The sequence below is a fragment of the Lontra canadensis genome, unplaced genomic scaffold (assembly GCF_010015895.1).
Source record: "Lontra canadensis isolate GAN:19392208 unplaced genomic scaffold, GSC_riverotter_1.0 scaffold171, whole genome shotgun sequence".
NCBI lineage: Eukaryota > Metazoa > Chordata > Mammalia > Carnivora > Mustelidae > Lontra > Lontra canadensis.
Genome location: NW_022631165.1, coordinates 1,040,955 through 1,059,932, shown reverse-complemented (window position 1 = coordinate 1,059,932; position 18,978 = coordinate 1,040,955). Strand labels below are relative to the sequence as shown.

General features: G+C 66.2%; 2 protein-coding genes across 6 annotated transcripts; one reads left to right on the top strand and one right to left on the bottom strand.

The window, feature by feature from the left end:
- The first annotated feature begins 26 nt into the window (after positions 1-26).
- Positions 27-2,213, top strand: TSR3 (TSR3 ribosome maturation factor). Of its 2 annotated transcripts, none has more exons than XM_032846148.1 (6): positions 27-169; positions 272-491; positions 768-961; positions 1,322-1,498; positions 1,673-1,736; positions 1,834-2,213. In XM_032846148.1, the coding sequence occupies exons 1-6, from the start codon at positions 58-60 to the stop codon at positions 2,018-2,020; spliced, it is 954 nt and encodes a 317-aa protein (XP_032702039.1). In that variant the 5' UTR covers positions 27-57; the 3' UTR covers positions 2,021-2,213. The 2 variants fall into 2 exon arrangements, with proteins under 2 accessions (XP_032702039.1, XP_032702038.1); XM_032846147.1 differs by having other exon boundaries at positions 1,322-1,582.
- Positions 2,214-3,115: 902 nt separating this feature from the next.
- Positions 3,116-18,310, bottom strand: BAIAP3 (BAI1 associated protein 3). Of its 4 annotated transcripts, none has more exons than XM_032846142.1 (34): positions 18,278-18,310; positions 11,682-11,825; positions 11,291-11,378; positions 11,060-11,140; positions 10,617-10,724; positions 10,193-10,252; positions 9,987-10,053; positions 9,688-9,883; positions 9,323-9,367; positions 9,128-9,205; positions 8,932-9,034; positions 8,561-8,668; positions 8,369-8,464; positions 8,142-8,245; positions 7,534-7,654; positions 7,002-7,126; positions 6,825-6,915; positions 6,636-6,692; positions 6,455-6,552; positions 6,323-6,374; positions 6,105-6,235; positions 5,745-5,868; positions 5,524-5,667; positions 5,339-5,431; positions 5,049-5,240; positions 4,901-4,969; positions 4,750-4,829; positions 4,573-4,681; positions 4,237-4,308; positions 4,074-4,154; positions 3,865-3,985; positions 3,654-3,777; positions 3,358-3,563; positions 3,116-3,279 (listed from the first exon to the last, which is right to left on the bottom strand). In XM_032846142.1, the coding sequence occupies exons 2-34, from the start codon at positions 11,813-11,815 to the stop codon at positions 3,176-3,178; spliced, it is 3,462 nt and encodes a 1,153-aa protein (XP_032702033.1). In that variant the 5' UTR covers positions 11,816-11,825; positions 18,278-18,310; the 3' UTR covers positions 3,116-3,175. The 4 variants fall into 4 exon arrangements, with proteins under 4 accessions (XP_032702033.1, XP_032702037.1, XP_032702035.1 ...); XM_032846146.1 differs by having other exon boundaries at positions 5,351-5,431; XM_032846144.1 differs by lacking the exon at positions 18,278-18,310 and adding an exon at positions 15,897-15,918.
- Positions 18,311-18,978: the final 668 nt, after the last annotated feature.

Below are 18,978 nucleotides of genomic sequence, written 5' to 3'. Positions count from 1 at the left end.
GCGAGCGCTCGTGGCTCACCTGTGAATCCGCAGGTGTCAGGGGCCCTGCTACCCGCCATGGGCCGCAGAAGGGCCGCGCGGAGGCCGGGGGCCGAAGGCAGCCGCGCTCGGCACCCAGTGGGCCGCTCCCTGGAGGCCTTCGCCGAGGAGGTGGGCGCCGCGCTGCGCGGTGAGTGGGGGCGATCGGGGCCGCGGGGCAGGGAGCCGGGGGCTGGGGGCCGGCTCGACGGGCTGGGGCTGAGGCTCGGTATCCTTCCGCGCCCCCGTGCAGCGTCCGTGGAACCAGAGGCGGCCGAGGACGGGGGCCCCTCGGGCCTGGCGCGACTACCCTGCACGCTGGCCATGTGGGAGCTGGGCCACTGTGACCCCCGGCGCTGTACCGGCCGAAAGCTGGCCCGCCTGGGTCTGGTGCGCTGCCTGCGCCTGGGCCACAGATTCGGCGGCGTCGTGCTCAGCCCGGTGGGCTCCCAGTACGTGTCCCCCGCGGACAGGTAGGATCGGGGCCCGGGGATGGGGGAGTGGGCGGGACCCTGGCACATCCTTCTTGCCGGGCTCCGCGAAGCGTGCGTGTATAGGTCGCCCCCGCTGCCTAGCGCAGGGTCTAGTAGGTCTCAGTAAACGTGTGTTGAGTGAATGAAGGAATCCGCTGCAGGAACACACACTGCTGGGGCTGTTTGGGGGCGGAGGAATGATGTTCTTGTGTCCCTGGAGAGGTCAGTCTCCAGGGACGTCGTCTCCAGAACCTAGCCCTCCCCTGCTCCCGACAGACAGCTGGTGGCACAGAGTGGGGTCGCTGTGGTCGACTGCTCCTGGGCCCGCCTGGATGAGACCCCGTTCGGGAAGATGCGGGGGAGCCACGTGCGGCTGCTGCCCCACCTAGTCGCCGCCAACCCCGTGAACTACGGCCGGCCCTGCAAGCTGTCCTGTGTGGAGGCTTTTGCCGCCACCTTTTGCATCCTGGGTGAGTGCCGGCGAGCGGCTGAGTCTGGCCACACCAGCAGCATTGTTTTCCACCATCTCCTCTTGCGAGCAGTGTGAGGGTATGTGGGGTGGTCGAGGTGGACAGGCCAGGACTGCAGTGCCACCTGTCACCCCTCACCTTGCCCTCAGAGAACACATGGTCCCTGTGGAGGCTCGGACAGGCAGCCCCGTGAGAGGGCCTCTGTGCATGGCAGAGGCGGGCAAGCAGCATGTCTGGACTGTAGGATGGTGTCTGATGGGGAGTTTCAGGTGTGGGGATGGCATTGTGGGTCCCGGGGATACACTTGGGATGGGAGACGGATTGTCAGCATTGTTGGGTTTCTGGTGTCCGCACCGTCAGGTTTCTCGGACCTTGCTGTCATTTTGCTGCGGAAGTTCAAGTGGGGCAAGGGCTTCCTAGACCTGAACCGCCAGCTCCTGGACAAGTATGCAGCCTGCGGCAGCGCGGAGGAGGTACTCCAGGCCGAGCAGGAGTTCCTGGCCCACGCCAAGGAGCGCCCGGAGGAGGAGGAAATCGGTGAGGCCTGGCATGGATGCAAGCCCTCTGGTTGGGAGCCAGGACCATCCGGGCATGCCACACCTCCTTTTGAGAAGCCGAGGGGCTGAGGCCTTGCTGCCCCAGCACCTGGGAGGCTTGGTTGTACTCTGAGCTCACCTGTACGTCCCTTTCTTGTTTGCTTCCTCTGTTCAGATCCTTTTGACGTGGATTCTGGGCGTGAGTTTGCAAACCCCAACAGGCCAGAGGCCGGCAACCGGTAGGTCCTTGGGCTTCCCAGGGAACAGGAGAATCTGCCCTCAGCTGGACTTTTGTCGAGCGAGTGCGCCCTCGGTGAACATACCTGTCCCTTCCAGGCTGCTTGCAGACAGCGGTGACAGCGACAGTGAGGACGAGTCTGAGGGGCACGGCCCTGATGCCGAGGACGGAGGAGACCACGGCAGCAGCAGCTGCCCTGAGGAGGACAGTCCTCTTGAGCAAGGGGCAAAGGCCAAGGCCCCCGCAGAGATTTGGGAAGGAATCGAGAAACGGCAGAGAGACTAAAGACTGCACACGTTTATTTTCATGGCGGAGCAATGAGGACTTGGAGACACAGCAGGACTTGTGGGGACACAAACAGGCCTAGCAGCCTCAGCCCTCATAGCACTGAGCAGCACCAGACTCTGTCCCCATGCATGTGACATGGCTGTGCTCTGGGGCTGTCCAGCCCTCCCACTGAAGCTGCGGGCCAAGGAGACCCCAGTGTGAGCCTGTTTCTTTGCACTTGGTCTGGGGGATGGGGAGGCTTGCGGGGGATGAGTATCCAGTGAGGCAGGGCCTGCCTGGGAAGGGTATGGACCGTGGGGGTGCCAGGCGTGAGGCTGGTCTCGCACGGGCAGGCGCAGGTAGACACACAATATGCTGGACAGCTGCATGCCCAGCACAGGGCTCCTTACATGGACCAACTCTGCGTGATGTCCCCAGCCTCACAGTGATGCCAGGGGACCCTCTCCCAGGCCTCAGAGCCAGGTGGGGAGTGGAGACCTATGCAGTTCTTAAGCAAACCTGTCCATACACCTTCTGGGTGAAGGGTTCTGGGTGCCCACCCTCCCCTTTGTCAGAGCCCCTGGGAGCTATTTCCTGCCACCTTGCTTAGTCCAGACTAAAACCCAACCTGTCCTGCCTCTTGGCCCACAAGGCCCTGCCACACTCCCAGCCCCAGAAGAGAAGACAGAGCTTCTTCTAAGATGGGCTCTTTGCTATGGCGCTGGTAACATCTGAGAGTGGCCCACCTTTGCTCAGGGGCATCCCTGGTCTCGACACTAGTGCCAGTAGCCCCTCCTCCAGCCTATAGTTGCGACCACCAAAACTGACTACAGACATGGCTTAACGTTTCCTGGGATGCTAAGCCACCCCACTGAGAACCCTGCTCTCGGACCGGTGTCTGCCTGCCGTGTGGCCATGGGAGCCGAGCAGGCAGACGGGGAAGCTCACCTTGTGGCCAGGCCCCACCAAGTCAACCCCCCAGACCCAGCATGGGGGTTGCTGGATGGATTCGCGGGGTTCACAGGACACACCACATGGACACGGGCAGGGCAGGAAGGAGCGGGAGGGCCAGCTGCGCATGCACACCATATGGCGGGGTGGGGGAGTGAGCCCCGGCTGCACAAAGCTGACCACAGGGCTGGATGAGGATGATGAGGGGACTCGTGGAGGGGCTCAAGGGTCTGCTTCCATGCTCTTCTCCAGCTCCTTGAGTTTCTTGACAAACTCCTGCGCCTCCTTGTTGGTGCGGCCCTCCAGCATCCTGAGCGCTGACTTCACTGCGGGCGGGGCGGAGAGGGGCGGCGTGAGCCCCTACCTCCAGCCAACCCTCCACCCCCCCGGGGACCCGCACTCACCCTGGGCTCTGGGCCGGCGCAGGTGCAGGGTGACAGGCTGCCTGGCCCTCGCGCTCCCTCCCACTTGCGGCCGCGCTATGCCACCAATGCTGCCCAGGCCGAGGGCCGCCTCCCCCGCGAAGTCGTTGGTGGACAGCCAGTCGTGGTCCATGACCGTGAACAGCACGCAGGCGCCGCGGCGGCGGCACGCCTCTGCCGGCACGGAGCTGCGGGCGGAGGGCGGTCATCGGAGCCCTGCTCCGGCCCGGGCTGCGGCGCGCGCGCGAGAACCGCTGGGGGCGGGGCGGGACACTCACAAGTAGAAGAGCTCGTCGTACACCGGGTGCAGCGTCCGGCTCTTGACCTGCGTCCTCTGGCTGCGCACCAGCGGGAAGAGGTGGGGCGGGCCCAGCTCCACAATCACGAAAGGGTCGCTCAGGCCTGTGGGGCGCAGCCAGGAGCGGGCCGTGAGCGCCGCCACCCGGCAGCCCTCCAGCCCCGCGCCCCGCCGGCGCCCCGCCCCCTCACCATTGGCGTCCAGCGGGGGCAGGTCCGCGGCGTGCAGGACCTCCACCACCAGCCTCTGCTCCGCCGCCTCGTAGTGGCAGCGGACGCTCAGGCGCCCAAACCGGTTCTGCTCCAGAGACCTCTGTGGAAGGGCTCAGGCCAGTGACCAGGCTGGGGTGGGGGCGGGGAGCGCGGGGAGAGGCCGAGTGCGCAGCCCCCGGCCTGGCTACCTGCTTGAGCTTGTCCAGGTAGTACTGCTCGATGCACTCGCGGGTGGAGCACTGGTGCAGACGCAGCTCCTCCTCCAGCCTCTGCGGGGCGCACGGGGCGCTGAGCACGGCCCCCAGGGCGCACAACCCCCCCTCGGCGGGAGGCCCCCAGGCCAGGCCTCACCTTGTAGCTTCCGTCCCTCAGGCTCTCCAAGGGCAGACCCTGACCATCCGCGTGGAAAAAATTCACCAGGGCCTGGGGCAGGGCAAGAAGGCAGAGCCGTCAGAGGCACAGCCGTCCGGGGGCCACAGGCTGAGACTGGTGGACCCGCTTCTCACGCCTCGCGCCCCTCTGAAGCCCCAGGCCAGTGGGGAACAATGCCAAGGCCCCGGGGCCCAGGTGCTGCTGACACAGTGGGCGGGCAGGCAGGAGGTGCCGGGCGGCCAGGATCCCCGAGGAGCCCTTCAGGCCTGGAAGGCCAGGCGCCCCAGCAGGGACCGCTCCTCCGCAGGGCCCTACCTCCAGCGCGAAGTGAAAGCGGCCGTAGAAGTCTGCGGAGACGTCGAGGTTGGCCCCGAGGGCCTGCAGGACGGCCTGTAGCAGCAGCTCCCAGAGGGCCTCCAGCACCCTGCAGGGACACCCAGCGTCGGCGGCGGCACCGCGGGCCGCACCCCGCCCCCCCGGCCCCAGCCCTACCTGCTCAGATTCTCCTTGACCAGCGCCACATTCAGCAGGGCCAGCTTCTCGTCCAGGTACTTCATGAGCGGGGCCACAGCCTGCGGGCAGCACCCTCAGCGCCAGCCCGCCCACGGGCCCCCCACACGTCCCCAGCCGGCCGCGCACGCACCTCGTCGTTCTGGATGGAGTCCGGCGACAGGCTGATGTGCTGCACGTACTTCCGGATGTCGGCCACCATCTGCGGGAGGGCAGCGCTCGGCACCCCGTGGCAGGGCACCAGGCAGCCGGCTCCCCCACCTGCCCACCGGCCCGCCCACCTTGGAGGTCAGGTGTGCAGTCACGGTCTGGACCTCCTGCTGCAGGTCTTCGTCCAGGGCCTGCGTGCAGCTGAGCAGGGGCCGTGGGAGCCCCCCTTCCAGAGCCAAGGTGGCCTCCGGCCACGCCAGACCCCGCAGAGCCTGCCCAGCAGCCTTGCGGAGGAGCTCCACATTGTTGAGCACCACGCAGAGCTGGGGAGGCAGGCCAGATGTGGGCGAGTGCGTGAGCAGCCCCGCACCAGCCCCACACAGCCACCAGCCCCCCGCCACTTGGCCACCAGCCTGCTCACTGCCTCGCTCACTGCCTCGCCTGCGGCCCCAGGCTGAGCGTCCACCTTCTTCCGCAACAGCTCAGTGTAGAAGAGGGTGGCCTCGCACAGGTCCTAGGGTGAGACACGAGGGGTGGGAGCTGTGGGCTGTGTCCCCTGGTGCTGCTGCCCTCCCACCCACACTCCCCAAACCCACAGCCACACACCTGGCTCAGCTGGGTGCCCAGCTCCTGGGCCTGGGCAGGGTCTGGCCACGCCAGGCGGGCCCACAGCTCCTGGATGTGACTGAAGCAGAGGCTGGCAGTGGCCGCGGAGCTGCTGTGCTTGGAGGAGGCATCCGTGGGCTCCAGCTAGAGGGCGGGAAGAGGCCTGGGTTGCAGGGCAGCCCTGGCTGAGCCCAGCAGCCTAGGGCCTGGGTCTTACTCACTGTGTCCACGTCCACGGCTCCCTGCAGTCTGCACCTGGCCTGGTCCCGGAGCACCTGCAGCCAGAGCTTCACGGCGGGCAGGAAGGGGGCGTGGATGCCGGCCAGAGCAAGGGAGCGGCTGTCGCTGCAGCAGGGGCCCGACAGAGCTCACCCTGACTCAGACACCCGGAGTCAGTAAACCCCGGGTGCCCTCCCTCCCAGGGCCCTTAGGATCCTGTCCCAGGGGCCTCCTAGAGGAAGCTGGAGGACAGCCGGGGCGGGGGGATGGGGAGGAGTGGGGATGGGTCTGGGAGGCAAAGAGTGGACAGAGACAGGTGGGGGCGGGTGGAGGGAAGGGGAGAGGCTGGGCAGGGCACCCACCGGCCGGGGAGGCTGCTCCAGAAGCCCTGAATGTCGGCCAGGGTCAGGTACAGCTCAAAGAGCCCCGAGGCCACCTCGAGGGTCAACTTGGGGCTCAGCTCCTCCGTCAGCACCCACGCCTCCTCGGCCACCTGTCATGGTGGAGTCAGGGGCTGCGGGCAAAAAGGAAACCGAGGCGCCCTCCCAGCCAGGGGGCTTCTCCCCACTCCCCTCCTCACCAGACGTTCCAGCTGCCGGAAGGTGAGGGTGAAGAAATCGATCTCGACGATGCTGCAAAACAAACCCCACACGCCTGCTTGTCCCACGCCCGGCCTGGCGGCGTCCCCGAGGGGCCAGGGCAGGGGCCCCACCTGTGGAAGAGGCTGGCGTAGACCCCATAGCAGGACTGCAGATCCTCGTAGACAGCGTCAGCCAGCTGCACCAGCCCGGCGAGGCGCTGTGGCCCCGGCTGCGAGGAAGCGTGGTTCACGTGAGCTCCGGGCCTACCTCGCCCCACCCCGCCCCTGTGGCCGGGCCCTCCCCGAGCAGCACCTGCTCCCGAGGACTCTTGCTGTTCAGGAGCCTGTCGTACCACTCACGGTTGCCTCTCTGCAAGACAAGCAGAGACTGGCAGTGGCCGTTCCCCACACCGAGACGCTGTGGGGAATGGGGGAGGCTAAAAGGAGAGTGACAGAGTAGGCCAAGCCGGAGCCGGGGCGGGCAGCTGGGGGTGGGACACACCTTCAGGGCCGCGGCGATGTCCATGTTCAGCTCCGTCTCGAAGGGACAGCTCTCAAAGGACGGCTGGAAGAGCTGCATCTTGCTGAGACACCTGGACAGGGGCCACCTGCTGACTGCGGCCGCCCCAGTCCCGTGCATCCCCCTCCCCCGCCCCGCCAGCACTGGAGCGGCACCCACTTCAGCAGCAGCTCCAGGCGGTACACGGCTGTGCTGTTGGTGGCTGGGAAATAGTCTCGCAACTGGCGCAGCAGCCGCAGCCCGAACTCGGAGAAGGCAGAGAAGCTGTCAGCCAGGCTCTCCTCCTAGGCACACAGGGCCCGTCAGAGCTGACCCTCTCATGGCCATCCCCGCGGGTAGGGGTGGGGGAGCAGCCCATCTGCAAAGGCCTCCTGCAGCCATCCACAGGCCTGGCCCTGCTACTTTCTCCCACAACCTCAGGGCCTTTGCACCACCCGTTCCCCCTGGCCAGCGGCCAGCGCCCACTGCCTCGGCCCCTCAGCCAAGTGAAGGGTACAACCTCCCTCTCCTGGGATTCCACCCCAACCCCCGATCTCAGCAGTGCCCAGTCTTGCTCTGCCCTGGGTCATGAAGTCTATTTTCAAGCTCACACCACCCTGTAGGCCATGCGCCCTGTCTGTCCAGCCCACGAGCTGCCCAGGGCACACCCTCCAGGAACAGCACTTTCAGCCAACTACGAGGGCGCGCTCACCTGCTCTTGGGGCAGGGATGACGCCTCCTCCCAGTGTGCCTGCAGGTCCTCCAGCAGCCCCAGCAGGTAGCCATAGTCCAGGGTGCAGGTCTGATGGTGGCGGCTGCTGACCTGCCAGTGCCTGTGGGGGCCAGCCCCGCCGCGGTCAGTGCAGAGTCGAGGAGGCAACCCCCCAGGAGATCCCTTGTGCCCCTTCTACAGCCCCTTCCTGTTCCACAGTGCCCTCATGGCACCACCCCCTTTCACCCCTTCCCACTCAAAGCACTCCTACGCCTTCCCTTCCTGCCCCGCCCACCCGTGGCCACACCCACCACACATCACGCCTCTTTCCCCTCCCACAACACCCCCTCCAGCTCCGCCCCTCCCAGCTGCTGCCACTCACAGCACCCCTTCTCAAGCCCCTCCTCGCCCCAGGGCCCACCCACCTCTTCCACGACCACGCCCACTTCCTACCTCATTCCCCACAGCCCTGCCCCTTCCCGGCCCCGCCCCTCTTAGCCCGCCCACTGGCAGCGCCCCTTTCCCTCCACAACCGGCCCCCATCCGCCCCGCCCCCGACAGCTCAGCCCCTCCCACCCGCGGCTCCTCCCCGCGCCCCGCCCACTCACAGCACCGCCAGCTGCAGCGCCGACAGGTTGCTCTGGGCGCCGTGCAGACACAGCACGGTGGCCGCGGGCCCGCTGAGCTCTCCGCGCCAGCTGCTCGAGTCCGGCTGGGAGAGGGGGCAGACGTGAGCGGAAGGAGCAGACGCCATCGCCTCCTGCCCCCGGTGCCCAGCCTCCCCTGCTCTCCCTCCCCAGGGGCCAGGTCTCCCCGGTCCCTAGAGCGTGGCTACCTCCTGGGACCGGTGCTCGAACTGCAGCAGACGGCTCAGCAGCAGCATGTAGGACAGGAAGCCGGACCGCCCGCGCTGGCTCATGCCCGTGTCCCTCTGGAAGGCAGGGCCCGCCCGTCACCAGCCCTGCCCTGGCCCGCCAGCAGGGGTGGAGGGCCAGGATGCAGGGCAAGGGACCCCGCAGCTCCCCACCTGTGTGGTGATCAGCTTTAGGACCAGCTGGCAGTCCCCCTGCACTCGGGAGGCGCTGGAGCGCGGTTCCAGCTTGAACCAGCGGTCTTCACCAGCCACAGGCACCTCCTGAGAGAAGGGGGTGCAGACCCGCAGTTCTCCTCCCCATCCCTCCCACAGACCTCTGCTTCCCACTGAACACAGGCCACCGACACACGGTGAGCACTCAGGGGTGCCCGGACACAAGACACCCCAGGAGGCTGTTCCTTCCCCCTCCTCTGCCGCACAAGGCCCTCACCCAGCCCAAGAAGGATGGGAGAGGCTTGGGGGGATCACAGGACATAGCCACCAGCAGAGTCCCCGGAGGGAACAAGGCCCTGGCCCCCACTCACCCGGACGGGGATGTTGAGACACCCCAGGAAGTCATCCGTGTGGTCCTCCGTGGGCCCTGCTGTCCCATTCGCACGGGCAGACTTGACAATCTGTTTGAAATACCTGAGCAAAGCAGGGTAGATGCCCACCTGGGGTACCTGGGGAGCCGCCACCTGCTGGTCCATGTCTGGGGGGCCCAGGGTACCCCCGTCTTACCTGCTCATGCCCTTCAGGCCGATGACTTCGTTCAGCTTCCTGCACGCCTCCACCAGAGACACATCATCATCATGGTCCCTAGGGGCGGGCGAGGGGGCAGACCTGGCTTGTCTGGGGCCTGGCTGGGCCCTGGCTGGGCCCTGAATGTCCCCTCCCACGGCATGTCCCTTGCACCGCAGGGCCCGGGGCCTATACCAGATGTCCAGGTGCAGCTGGTCTGTGCTGACGTCCTCGATCTCACTATGAGGAAACAGAGAGATGGCCAGAGGCTGCAGGACGAGCCTCTGCCCAGGGCTGGCGGGCCAGGGAAGGGACAATCCCGGGAGCTGCAGGAAGGAGTCCAAGAGCTTCAGCTTCTAAGACAGGCTGGCTGGACATGAATCCTGACTGTGTGGCCACTGGGGCCGGCACCTCTCTCTGAGACAGTGACGTCCTCTGGAAGCCCGTCCTCTGACCAGCCCTGCTCAGATCACTGGGGCAGGCACTGAGACAGCACGCGTCCTGACGTAGCATGTGTCCCCACTCCCACCACCGCTGCCCGGCTGCAAAAAAGGACTTACAAGAAGAAGTTTTCCTTCCAGACGGGGTTCAGGGTGCTGCTCTTGACCTCGGTGACCTGGATACACTTGGCTGGCAGCGGGCCTCCACGCTTGCTGCCTTTGCGGAAGCTGAAACGCTGCTCCTTGTGTGGGCCTGGCTCCCGTGGGGCGCCCGCGGCCGGCAGGATGCCCAGCATGCAGTAGGGGTCACTGAAGCCTGAGATGCCACAGGCACCTCAGTCCCCGGCCCCAGGCCGCCCCCGGCCCTCCACAGCCACCAGGCCTGGGCACAGCCACGCTCCCGGCTGGTCCCCACTTACCATTGGGGTCTTTGGCCAGCAAGTTCTTGGCACGCATGACAGAGACTTTCAGGGAGTACGTGGGGGCCTGTGGGCCGAGGGTGCCAAGGGGCCGCTTGAGGGAGGATCTGTGGGGCCAGGACAGGGCCCCGCGCTGTGCCCTCTCCACCCCCAAACCCTAGCCCTGCGGCTGGCCAGCGTCTGCCCACCCTGCGTGGCAGCCCCACCTTGGCCTTCTTCACACGTTCAATGGCCTTGGCGTGCTCGTCGGAGCTTGTACCAAACACCTGTAGAGGATGGGCAGTTGTGAGGGCCCAGGTGCCCCCAAAAAAGAGCCGCCCAGTCTCCTGGGGGCCACACAGGAGAGGAGAAAGATGCATTTGTCTATCCATCCATCCTCTGTGTGTCCGTGTGTCTGTCCATTGCCCCATCCTTCCAGGGACGCCAATCAGCCTGTATGTGTGTCTGCCTGGGCGCACACGTGTGTGTAGGGGGTGTTCTGTATGTGGGCCAAGCCGGCATTATTTGGGTGATGGGGACAACACCAGGCAGAGAACAGGGCTGGGAGAGGCAGTGGGCTCCGTTCTCCCCAGAGCAGGGCAGGGAGGGCCAGGCCGGGCCAGCGGGGTGGATGGAACCAGTGGGACTCACCTGCTGCAGGTAGCCCAGGAGGGTCTCCTGGTCATCCACCTGGTCAGGGCCCATGGTCCCCGCCCGGTAAAGGACTGTGTACAGGGCTTCCTCATAGAGCATCTCCACCTATGGGCAGGGAGCAGGGCGTGCCCTGAGTCCCAGCCAGCCCACCCCTGTCCCCCTGAACCCTGGCCACTGGGGGTCCAGGCACCTTGCCCCCACCCCACCCCCCGGCATCCCAGCTCCCAGGAGCTCCGCCCACCAGCAGAGTCGGGTCCCAGCATCCGTATGGTTGTATCTGCTCCGCCCTGCAGGGGTCTGACCCCCGACTTACCGGCTTCCATGGGGAATTCTAGTCCTCACCCCCACCACCTTTGCTGTCCGCCTTTCCCCAGGACCTGAGCATGGCACACAGGAAGTGCTCTCGGATCTCCCTGGGCCCAGACCCCTGTCCCCCTTACCTCCTCCTGGGTTAGGGCTCTCAGGCCACGTTTAGGGTCCACGGGCTCGGCAGGGGCTGGTGAACCACTGCGTAAGAGGACCTGTGAGGGCGCTCGGGTAAGGGCCTCCTGTGCGGACCACTCCAGGGAGGGGAGGAGTTGAGGTGGAGGGGTGGGGGCCTGCTGCAGGGGGGCGGTGGGACAGCCCAGCGTGGTGCCCCCGCACCAGGCAGCGGCACCAGCCGTCCTCACCTCGGGGCAGGGAAGGCCCTGTCTGCCTTCGCCCTTCTTCAGAATGAGACGCATGTGCGCGAAGAACTCCACACCGTCCCCAGGTTTCCTGCAGAGGGAGGCCAGGCCGAGAGTCAGCAGGTCCTCCCTGAAACTCAGGGCTCCCGGCTCGTGCCTGCCCCCCCATCCAGGGTCAGCCACCGGCCCCTACAACTTGAGGGGACTGCCTGGGTCTCCGCTTGTCCCAGGGCTCAGTCTGCTGTCCAAGGCGTGGACCCCGACCCCTGCAGGCCTTGGGTTCAGACTCTCCTGGGCTCTCCCCAGAGGCTGTGCTAGGGCAGCGGCAGAGTGGGCTCCAGTGAGAGACGGGCGGCCGGGTGCACGTGACCATACGGGATGGGGGGGCACCCACCAAGCCCCTGCAGCGGTGGGCTCCTGTGGGTCAGCGCCAGCACTCCCCGGCTCTCCCTCGGTCCTCCGGCGGAAGGACGGGCGCACCTGCACCTGCCTGAGCACACTGCTCTTGATCTCCAGCAGGGTCGTCATGGTGGGGGGTCTGCGGGCAGAGAGCACGGCCGTAGCCTCTGATGTCCAGCGGCCAGCAGCTCGGCCGTGCTGGCCCCAGCCACCACGGCAAGTGCACAACCAGCAATGGTCCCATCAGCCACAGACCGACGGTCGCAGGGTGCTGCCTCCCGATGGGGCTGCCCACAGCTCCGGAGGGGGCACCTGAGCCTCCCCAGAGCCCCCCCCTTGCTGCTGGATGGCACTGGGCACCCTGGGGCCATGGGCACTCCTGCTGGCAACCTGGGGCCAGTCCCTTGGTCTAAGTCTTCATGGCCCGTTTGCAAAATGGGGCACCCCTGCTGGGTCACGTTGGGGACTGGACAGTGACGAGAGGTGACGATCAGTTGATTGGTAGGTTGGTCTACCAAGCCTGGCACAGCCCGCGCTCCGTGGCTGGGAGCTGCTGGGCTCCAGCACATAGGGGGCCCATCCTGCCACACCCCCACCCACCATCCATCCAGGGTGGGGTCCCCTGGCTGTGTCCCTGGAGTCAGAGGACACCTCAGCAGCAAAGGCCTGTGTGTCCTGGGGGCTCTGCTCTGTGCAGACAGAACGCGGGCAGGCAGGCAGGCTTGGAGGACAAGTCCACAGCCCTGCAAAGGGGCTGAGCCCAGGCCCCCAGAAGTGTGCATCTCTGAGTAGGGGACAACCTGCTGTCCAGGACTCCCCTGAGAAGTGTCACCACGTGGATTCGTTCTCATCCGCAGTCTCCCCCACCCTGCCAGCCACCATCACACTGGCTCGACTCCTCCAGGGGGTTCAGGATCCCCTGCAGACCCAGGGGCAAGGGCAGCGGGACCACAAAGCTGCCGCGGGGCATCTTCTTCCACAGCACTGGCCGGTCCAGGCACCCACCTCTCTCCTGCGCCACCCAACAACCTGTGCCTCCCCCAAATCCCAAGGTCTCCTTGTGCCCCTGTCGGAAGCCATCAAAGTGCTGACCCCCTGGCCAGGCTGACTCCTCCACTCTGTGCCTACCCCTTGGGCTCCCTGCCCCAGGCTTGCCAGCCTTTGGTGTATGGCACGCATCATGCTCCCCTCAGTGTACTGCAGGACCTTTGCACTTGCTGCCCTGGTCCCCTTTCCTGGCAGAGCTACCTGTCCACTCACTGTGGGAACCTCAAGGCACGCCCAGCCCGTGCAGAGGAGCACTTTCATCTTGCTGATGAAAGAGAAGTGGGCACTCAGCTCGGTGCAACAATTCTGGCCCCAGATCTCCCAGGCAGTTCGTGGCAGGAGAGCCAGGAGAGCATCCCCCCTCCCGCCCAGTGTGCCCAGGCCAGTGCCCCAGGGATCGTGCCCACATCCCTGCAAGTCTCTAGGGAACGCCTGCTCCCTCCTCCTCAGCACCTTATGCCCTGGTGGGAGCCCTGGAGCCCGGGCAGGCTGGCCACTTCCCGAGCCCTGTCCTCCGCTGCATCTATCTCTCTGTGGCCCCAGGGCTGCCATCCCTGCTCTGTGCCCCCGGCCAGCCCACCCAGGTAGCATGCAGCCTGCTCTCTGAAGCCCCAGCGCCAGTCCTGTGGGGCCTCGGGGAGTGCTGGGCTCGGAGGGTCTCCTCTGAACAGCCCAAGAGCTGGGGACAGAAAGGGCTGCGGGCTCCGACTCTGAAATGAGGCCCTGCCTTCCCTCCTCAGACTGACCATTGCCTGCCCCTGGAGGGGGCCTTCCTGCAAAGATGGGGGTGGTGTGAGGAGACGGGTGCTGCAACGTGGGGGTGCTATCCTACAGGCCATCAACAGTGAGGTTATCGGGGCCCCCTTCCCCTCTCTAGCTCTGGGGAAGCAGCGGCTACCCCCGCAACCCCTCAACGCCGGGTAGCAGCCAGTGCTTGAGCTGTTGCCAAGGCAACCGCCAACTGCGTCTGCCGAGTGACAGGGGCTACAGGGGCTCACGGACCCAGAGACAGACATGACGCAGGAGCCAAGTGGCCACAGAGTCGGGGTGCCTCCCTGAGAATAAAATGCTCAAGACAGAGGGAGAGCTGCCCCGCCCCATAATCTCGGCCCCAGAAAGGGGGTGCTGCTCTGCTCCCCTCATCTACCTGGAGAAACTGAGGCCCCGGGCTTAGAAGCTTATGCGAGGCCACAGAGCCCACAAGTGGCCAGGGACAGAGCCCACCTCCAAATCCAGTGTCCAAGCTCTAAGCTCCTGGCATGTCCTGAGCTCTGGGGCCCAAGGAGGTTGGCCTCCGGCTCTGTGGTGCTCCCTCCCTCAGCCCGTTCACTGGACAGGGGCAGAAGTGGCATCTGGGCACAGGTGTCTGGGAAAGATGGCTCATCTCTGGGTGCCCAGACACTCGTCCTGTTTCCCTGGAAACGGCCCACCACTCGGGCACTGACACTGCAGCATACAGCAGCCTGGTCCCGGGAACCAGTCAGCTCCTCACCCAGAGCTGCACGGTGTGAGTGCACAGCTGACCCCCAGGAAGCCCCCGCTGGCCGCAGGGCCCCTCCGTCTGTCTGCCAGGCCCCAGCAGAACTCTTCCCTGAGCTCTGTGTGTCTCTGGTACCCCTGGGCTGGGCAGCAGCACAGAACAAGATGGGCCCGCATCCTTGCTCATGCCCGGCCACCAGGGCCAGGATCCCAGCCCTGCTTGTCCAGTAGGCGAGGTGAGGCTGGCCAACGACTTGAATGTCACACTGGCACGGGGGCCAAGCCAACATGAACACGTCCACCTGGTCCCCTGGCTGACCGCAAGGCCCAGGCTGAACGGGAAGTGGGAACCCTACAAAGTGGACCCCCTGTCCCGTCTCACACCCCGGGGCTGGGTGAGCTGCCTGGAGCCTGGACTCCAGCCAGGGGCTCTGAGCCACACTGTCTCCTGCTAGCCCACCTGGGGGCTTAGGTAGCACCAGAGCAGCTGAGCCAGAGAGCCAGGCTTTCTCCCTAGTTAGAGCCCCCTGTGGCCCTGGCCACCCCCACAGTGAATAAATACCTTTATGATCAACATCTCAGAGCACTAGGTCCCTTTGTACCAAGATTTGGTTCCTGGAGACTTGCGGGCAGGGGTCCCCCATGGCTACCCTGTGTATGTAGGGGGAGTGGCAGGGTATCTGGCCCCACATGCTGGTCTCCATGTCACCCTCTTGGTCTTCTCTTCCCAGCCCACCCCCCTTCACTTTTCCTATCGGATTTCTGGCCGTGGCCTTCAGCTGGCTCCCTAGACAGTGCTCCCCAGGACACAGCCCAGCAGCAGCAGCCCAGCGCCCATTACAGATGCTGCTCCCTGAGATCCAATCCCAGCCTGATCCCTGGGGAAGGGCCTGGGAACGGGCGTTTTGAGCAGCGCTGCAGTCCTACCTAAAGCCCTGTGAGGCACGAGATCCACTGCAAAGGGCCACCCAGATACTTCTAGAACGAAAAACGAGGCCCCTCCGTCCGAATTTCCTGCGAGGCTCCCTCCCCCGCCTTTACTCACCTGTCTCCACCGCGACGTCCCTCCCGCCTGGCTCACCCACATCCCTTCCCGCCGCCCCTCCCCGCCCCGCCCCTCCCTCTCCGTGCCCCCCGCAGAAGCCTCGGCCCCCCCCCCCCGTTCCGTCGAGGTCTTTCCCTCCCCGATGAGGGGGGCGGGTCTGAGGGCCGCGTAGAAGCCTGGTGAGTGCGCATTGTTTTTACCGCTCCGGCCCCCGGAGGTATTTCGTGGAGACCGGGGGTCCTCAGACGACGGGCGGCGGGGAGGGAGGGAGCGGCGCCGGCGGCATCTGCCCCCCGAGAAACCCCGCGGGGCGGCTCGGAGGTCCCCAGCCCCGACCCACCTGCGGCCTCCGCGGGGCATGGGGCAGCGGGGTCGGAGGGGCGTCCTGCTGCCCCCCCACTCGACCCCCGCCGGCTCCGGCGCTCCTGGAGACGCGGGCCGAGAGAAGGGCCCGGGACCCGTCCCTCCGAGCACGCGCCGGCCTCAGTTTCCCCGCAGCCGGGGGCGCGCCTTTCCACCTGCCGTCGCCCTCCTCCTCGGGGGCCTCCCCGCGCCCCTCCCCTCGGGGTCCGCAAACGCAGGAGCCGGACCGGGCGCGCGGAGGCGGCGGCGACGGCCGCCCAGAGTCCGAGCACTCACCGTGGGCCGGGGGCGCGGGGTCAGGGGGTCCGGGGGTCGGGAGCTGGGGAGACGCCGCGCTCCGCACCCGCTCCACGGACGCCCGGCACAGCGCGCTCGCAGCCGCGCGGACGACTGAGCGCTGCGGGGGCGGGGCCTGGCAACGAGCCCCGCCCCCGGGCCCGCCCCCGCCGCTCCCGTCCCGCCCCTCCCGCGACCCCGGCCCCGGGACCCTGCAGCGCGCACGCCGGCCGCCAGGGGAGTCGGGCCGGGAGCCCCCGTACCTGGGCGCGGAGGGGACGCGGGGCCGACCATCAAGCCGCGGGTGGGTGCAGAGCGGGGAGCGGCTTCTGCTGGGTCAGGACCCCCTCCCCGGGGACCCTCGGCCGGCCAAAGTCGCAGAAACCGAGCAAGACCCGCCCGGTCCGCCGCGCAGACTTTTCTCGAAGGGCCTCCCCGCCCAGGCTCTGACCGCTGCAGGCATCATCCCAGGGCGCTCCCCACACCGCGTCACCTGTTGGGCCAGCGTCCGCACGCCGCAGGGGAGACCCCCGCCGCCCCGGTTGGGAGGGTGCGGGGTCTCACAGCCCGCTGGGAGCTCCAGGCCCGCGCGGGACCCTGCGCCTGCGCCCTTCCTCGCCCACCGCGGGGGCCCCACCCTGTGTGCACCTGCTGACCCCCACAGTCTGGGCCGGCCCAGCAGCCCTTTCCGACGAGCTCCCGGTGGCGCTGGGGGATCATCAGCGGACCTAGTACTTAGGGAATCCACCGATCTGGAGATTTTTAATAAAGATTTTATTTACTTATTTATTTATTTGACAGATCACAAGTAGGCAGAGAGGCAGGCAGAGAGAGAGGAGGAAGCAGGCTCCCCGCTGAGCAGAGAGCCCAATGGGGGGCTCGATCCCAGGACCCTGAGATCATGACCTGAGCCGAAGGCAGAGGCTTTAACCCACTGAGCCACCCAGGCGCCCTGTAAGATGTTTTTAACCCCAAGTACGTTTTCTCTAATGGTGGGGGCCCAGGCAGTGCCGGAAATAGAAAGGCCCAGAACACACTCCCGCTCGGGCCAGGGCAAGGACAAGGTTTGCTGGCAGGAGGCCAGGGGTAGGCTGAGCTGAGTGCCAAAGGTGGGGGGCCAGGGTTCCAGAACAGCCACTCGCAGGGAGGGAGCTCAGACGCAGCTGGGCACCAGGCTGTGACCCTCCCACCTTGCAGCCCCATTCTGCCCACTCGGTGGAGTTCAGGGGGGGAGTGTGGCAACAGCATGGCCATGGGGGGACCCAGCACCTCTCCCATCACCCCGGGATGGAACAGACAGGGCTCTGAGGGGGACACCACCTGTTGCAGCTCCCAGATCCGGACCCACATGGGTCCACACTGCCCTGGAGGAGACATGGCATTCCCAGGGTGGGTTCGGCTTCTGGAAGCTCTCTGCCTGCGGGCCCTGCTTCCATCCTGGCCCAGCACAGCCAGCACAGGGGGGCAGAGAAGCTCAGGAACACACCTTGACTGCTTGGGACGAAGCTGAGCCTGGGCTACCTTCTGCACAGGACGGGAATCTCGGAGGGAGCAGCTGCTGCTCTCCCCTGGGGGCTGGCAGGTCCTGAGCCAGGATCTCAGAGCCGATGCCCCCCCCCAACCCCTGCAGTCCTTCGTGGGCTTCTGCCAACCTGTTGGAACAAACACAGGCCTGGTTGCCATGGTGATCATAATGGCTTTGGAGTGAAGAGATGAGATCCCGCAGCCGCTATAAACAGGAAGTTAGGAGGGGCCGCTGCCAAGGGAGGGAACCCTGCTCGCACCCACATCCCCTGTCCCTTGGGGAGCATGGGGCTGGGGTCCAGCAGCACAGAGGCCCCAGCCCTAACCCTGTGGCCTGTTGGGGTGGAGGCCTGTTGGAGACCTCACCACCCTCTTTGACAGATAAGAAAGCTATGTCCTGGGGAGGGGAAGGGCTGTTCCAGGGCCACAAAGCAACTGGCTGGGTCCCGAGCCGGGCCCTGGGCCTCAGTTTCCCCAGAAAATCCCCCAGGCCTCCATCCACAAACACTGCCTGGGAAGGGAGAGATGGGCCCATTCTTGCCCACTCCCGTCCTCCTCCCCACCTGGGTCAGGCCTCTGCCCCGTCACACTCTTCTGCTGCCCTGGACCTCAGTTTCCCTTTTGTTGGTGAAATGGACGTAGCAGCGGCACACACCCCTCAGCGAGGGGGGTCTCACCGAGGAGCCGGTACTGGGTCAGGTCCACATGGGACAGTGCCCATGGCCATGGCTGCCCTCGGGGTCTCAGTTCCCACCTCTGTAGGTGGGGGGGTGACCCCACAGCAAGGAGAGAGGGTGGGGAAGGGGCAATGTGGAGTGCATATATGTCGCAGCAGGAGTTGGGGCACAAAACCTCACCTAGAGAGGTCAGGCTCGGCAGGACCGGTGGAGAGGTGGGGTTCACCTACTCTGGGCTCTGGGCAGACAGGGAGTGTGGCTTTCCCTCCTTAGGGCCAGGAGAGAACCCCCAGGCTCTGGACAGATGCTCTGGCAGCTGGAGCGCAGGGAGAGGGGGCAGCCCCGGAGGTGAGGGGGCGTCTCTGGAAGGCCACACTAGCCCTCATGGTTCAAAGACGCTTGGAGCACCTGGCTGGCTCTGTCAGTGGAGTGTGCAACTCTGGATCTCCGAGTGTAGGTTCGAGCCTACATAAAAATAATAAAATTTTAGAGTAAGAAAATGGAGTAGCTTGACCTCATGCCCTTTGGTGGCAGCCCCTGGAATTGCAGGCAGAGCCCCTATTGCCTGTGCCATCTGGGTGGTTCTGCCAGTAGAAGACGTGGCCCCAGGTGGGAGGGGTCATGTCACCAGAAGCCAACACCTGCACAGGTGAAGCCTGCACCAGGTCAGGGTGGTCTTGGGCTCTAGGCCCAGGTGCCACTGTGGGCCTGAGGTTTCCGTGGGGCTGGGGGAGGGGGCGGGAGCGGAGCAGCGGGCCCACACAGGGCTCCGCGGGTCTCCGAGGGGGCCAGCCTCCTGGCCGCAGAGCGCTGTCCACTCTCTGTCCACTGAGCCTGCGCATCAGCTTCTGGCCCAGAGGCAGGTGTGCGGGGCCGTGGAG